We start from the raw sequence: 3,424 nt of genomic DNA, 5'->3' as shown, positions 1-3,424 counted from the left end.
TAATTTATAAAGGTAAATGCTATAAAAAAATATTTATAATGTAGGTATAATAATTTTATTTATTTATTATAATAAAATAATATTTCTTTTATAATAAAATATTTTAATGATTATTATATGCATTTCCAAGAAAATGTATTGTTAACAAAACATATATTTTAATTATTTTTGAGAATACAAAAAAAATCTCATTGATAATCAAACATTATTTTTTTTAAGTTTCATCTTACTCATTGAGGTTACAAAAGGTTTCCTTTATGATTTGGGTTCAATTTCCATTCGAAGAGCCAAACTAAGAAAACGGAGAGTTTGAACTGCCTCAATGAGTACCCTTCTATTTTAATTGCGTTTCTTTGGTTGCAGGTACAGTTCTAGTTGATGCCATTGGGCGTTCTTAATAAGAGAAAAGGTGCAATTTTATTAGTCCACTCCAATGGCCATAAAACAATGCGTACATAATTTCTATAACTCCTACAACCAATCAAAAGATTAAAATGCACGTCTATTAAAAGTCCATGCTAAAATTATTTAAACAAATAAGTAGTTACATCTTCATGAGTGGTATACATTAGTGTGAGAGAGAGGAAACATTGTTGGCGTGTGACCGTAGTACAGACGAGACAATAAGCTGATAAGCTCTCTCAGTTGGATGTGCAAAATCCCAGAAAACGTATTTGGAAGGATTTGGACACACATTGAGAAGGTTACATATCCCTGATATTTTGGATGCGCCAGTTCCGCAACACGCGTCCGCCACGTCATCAAACTCTGAAATTATTTATTGTAAAGTCATCAATTAATGCTAACAAAACTACTAATTATTGAATTAAGCAACGTTGTATAGAAAACAACCTCCTGACTGAGGATTCTGTATGAGATTAAAGAGAGGAGTATAGACATCGATAAACCTAATGTCATAATTGGAAAGGGTGGCACCGATAGAATTAACTGCTGTTGATAATTGACCATTGAATGACTGTGCTAATTGGTTCTCAAGGATTGCACAATCCCTTAATAGTCCTCCCGCGGCTGTTCTAGCTCCAGGCAAGCATCCGAGTGGCAATGTGCTCAGTACCCAAACTCTTCGTGCTCCAAGTTCGTATAGACTCTACAAATTTGTAATATAACTAACATCGATCACCACAAAAATTGCACTAACTATAATTTATTGTTGTACATTGCAATGTACCTCGAGGAAATTTGAAGTGGTGGAAATTAAACGAGAGGCATATAATGGAAAAGGTTGTGTTGGGGCTAATATCTGAGAATAGGTAATGGCAATGTCATTGTTGCCTGCGGAAACGAGGTACAAGCTTTTGGATATGATATCTGTCGCACGTTGTTGTCCAACAACTGCTTTTAGCTTTCCTATGTATTCTTGAAACATTTTTAGTTGGGCTGGTTGTGATATAACTCCCTGCTTAGTGTTAAGAAGAAATGAGGGAATAACATGTAATAAACCAATCACTATGCGATAAGTACGACACTTATTATGTGACGGAGAAAGGATTTACGTTACCTGTATCTGAGCAGTGAGATCATCAATTCCTGAACCAGCTGAAGCGAAGCATACTCCGGTGGAGAGTTCTTGAGACCTCAAGTTAGCACTAAGATATGCTGGTACCGTTTCTTTGATTCCCAGAGCCGTTGCTACATGCAATATATTCACATTCAAGTTATTCAATAAAGGATTTTTAAATACTCAAAAATGATTTAGTAAAGAGAAGAGAATGTGTATATATTGTTACCTATCAAATCTGTGGGTATTTTTCCATCACAGAATCTTCCGGTAGGTTTACCTCCCGGAAAATTCCTTCCATAGGGAGGAGCATTGGACTTAACTAACGTTTGAAGGTTGTTATTATTTCCGGTATCAAGGATTGAGTCACCAAATGCAAACAATGCCGGAATTGTTTCGTTTTGAGCTACTGCTTCCGGAAATCGTATCATAACAAACAAAACCAACACAACTGTTAGTGTTACTACTCTCTCACAAAATAACTTATCCATTTTCATTCCTCACTCTTTTTCTTGCAAAATACTAACGCATAGTGATAGTATTTATAGATAACAACTTCGTTGCAACTTGCAAGACATGAATATAAGAATGAATATATATATTAATTCTCCATCCATATATATGGCCGTTAATATTTCATATTTATCACATTTTAATAGAAATTCAAGTCTGTTTAATGTAAATTAATAAGCCGAATAGATATAAAATTCAAGTATTAAAATCAAATTGTAACAATATACCATTAGAGTTACCCTAATAATTAGAGAAATGAATTAGAGTAGAAGGGAAGATTAGGTTTGAACCTTTTTTATGGATAAAAAAAATCATTACAATTCTAGACACAAAATTAATAATAGATAAATATATAGATAAATTCAAACATTAGATAATATTTGTTAAAATTTAGGACACATATTTAAAGTTGTTAAAGTAGGTAATTCGGTCCGACCCACCATGGGTTAGGTAATAGGTGGATCAATCCGGCCCGATTCACCTTTAGGTGAATTTAAAAGAAATTAACCTGACCTGACTTACCATGGGTTGATGGGTTAAACGAGCTAGTTCACTTAAATTATAAAAACCAACAACATAATTGAACTTTATAAAAAATATATATTATAATATTATGTTTTAGAATTACAACTATGTTAAGAAATAAGACAAATAAAATGTCAAAAGGGAATTAGATGTCATCCACAACCAATTTAATCAACTTATAAAATTAAAATTATTACATAAAATATTGAGAAATAATATCAAATTGACACTAATTATCATAATTTACAATTATTATGTATAAAATTTAATCAATGGTATAAATATATAATCACATAAATTAACATTCAAAAATATAAAAATTAAAAAAAAAATTAGGTGAGCCAACTTGTGAGCTAACTCGGCTCACCACAGGTTGATTCGTAGTGAGTCAAATTGTAAATGAGCCGGATCAAATTTTTCTTACAATTGAAACAAACCAAAATTTTCTGACGCAAACTATCTTAAACCCATGGTAGACCGGGTTGTCTCATGGATTTTAAGCTACTTTGACAACTCTACAGACATTTAATAAATAAATATTTGTAAAATTCTAACATTAGAAAAAATTGTTACAATTTAGGATAAAAAAGAATTAATAGATGTAAAAGGAAAACACTAGAAAAATAAAAAATTAGCATGCCAAGTCTATTTATGTATACTAATAAAAAAGTAGATATAAAATTAAAACTAAAATAAATTTTTTTGAAATTCATGATACAAAATTATATAAATAGATATAAAATTCAAATATCAGAGAAAAAAATTGTTACAAGTTAGGATAACAAATAATGAATAAATATAAAATTTAAACAATAAAATAAAATTTGTTAGAATTTATTTTTTGGTAAAGATAAGAAAGATTACAAA

At 30.5% G+C, this 3,424-nt stretch overlaps 1 protein-coding gene across 1 annotated transcript; it reads right to left on the bottom strand.

Moving 5' to 3' along the window:
* Positions 1 to 429: 429 nt before the first annotated feature.
* Positions 430 to 2,997, bottom strand: LOC109794005 (GDSL esterase/lipase At1g23500). The gene is made up of 5 exons (XM_020353479.3): positions 1,749 to 2,997; positions 1,520 to 1,650; positions 1,190 to 1,417; positions 853 to 1,108; positions 430 to 768 (listed from the first exon to the last, which is right to left on the bottom strand). The coding sequence occupies exons 1-5, from the start codon at positions 2,014 to 2,016 to the stop codon at positions 569 to 571; spliced, it is 1,083 nt and encodes a 360-aa protein (XP_020209068.3). The 5' UTR covers positions 2,017 to 2,997; the 3' UTR covers positions 430 to 568.
* Between the last annotated feature and the right edge of the window lie 427 nt (positions 2,998 to 3,424).

The sequence above is a fragment of the Cajanus cajan genome, chromosome 9 (genome assembly GCF_000230855.2).
Source record: "Cajanus cajan strain Asha chromosome 9, NIPB_CcT2T_4, whole genome shotgun sequence".
Lineage (NCBI taxonomy): Eukaryota > Viridiplantae > Streptophyta > Magnoliopsida > Fabales > Fabaceae > Cajanus > Cajanus cajan.
This window is presented reverse-complemented; position numbering and strand designations above follow the sequence as displayed.

What these genes read in the sequence shown, in the direction of transcription:
- LOC109794005 (XM_020353479.3), bottom strand. Translation starts at nt 2,016, where the DNA reads ATGAAAATGGATAAGTTATTTTGTGAGAGAGTAGTAACACTAACAGTT. An exon ending in AATACCCACAGATTTGATAG is followed by an intron (nt 1,651 to 1,748) that starts GTAACAATATAT and finishes TATTGCATGTAG; the next exon opens with CAACGGCTCTGGGAATCAAA. An exon ending in ACAGAATCCTCAGTCAGGAG is followed by an intron (nt 769 to 852) that starts GTTGTTTTCTAT and finishes AAATAATTTCAG; the next exon opens with AGTTTGATGACGTGGCGGAC.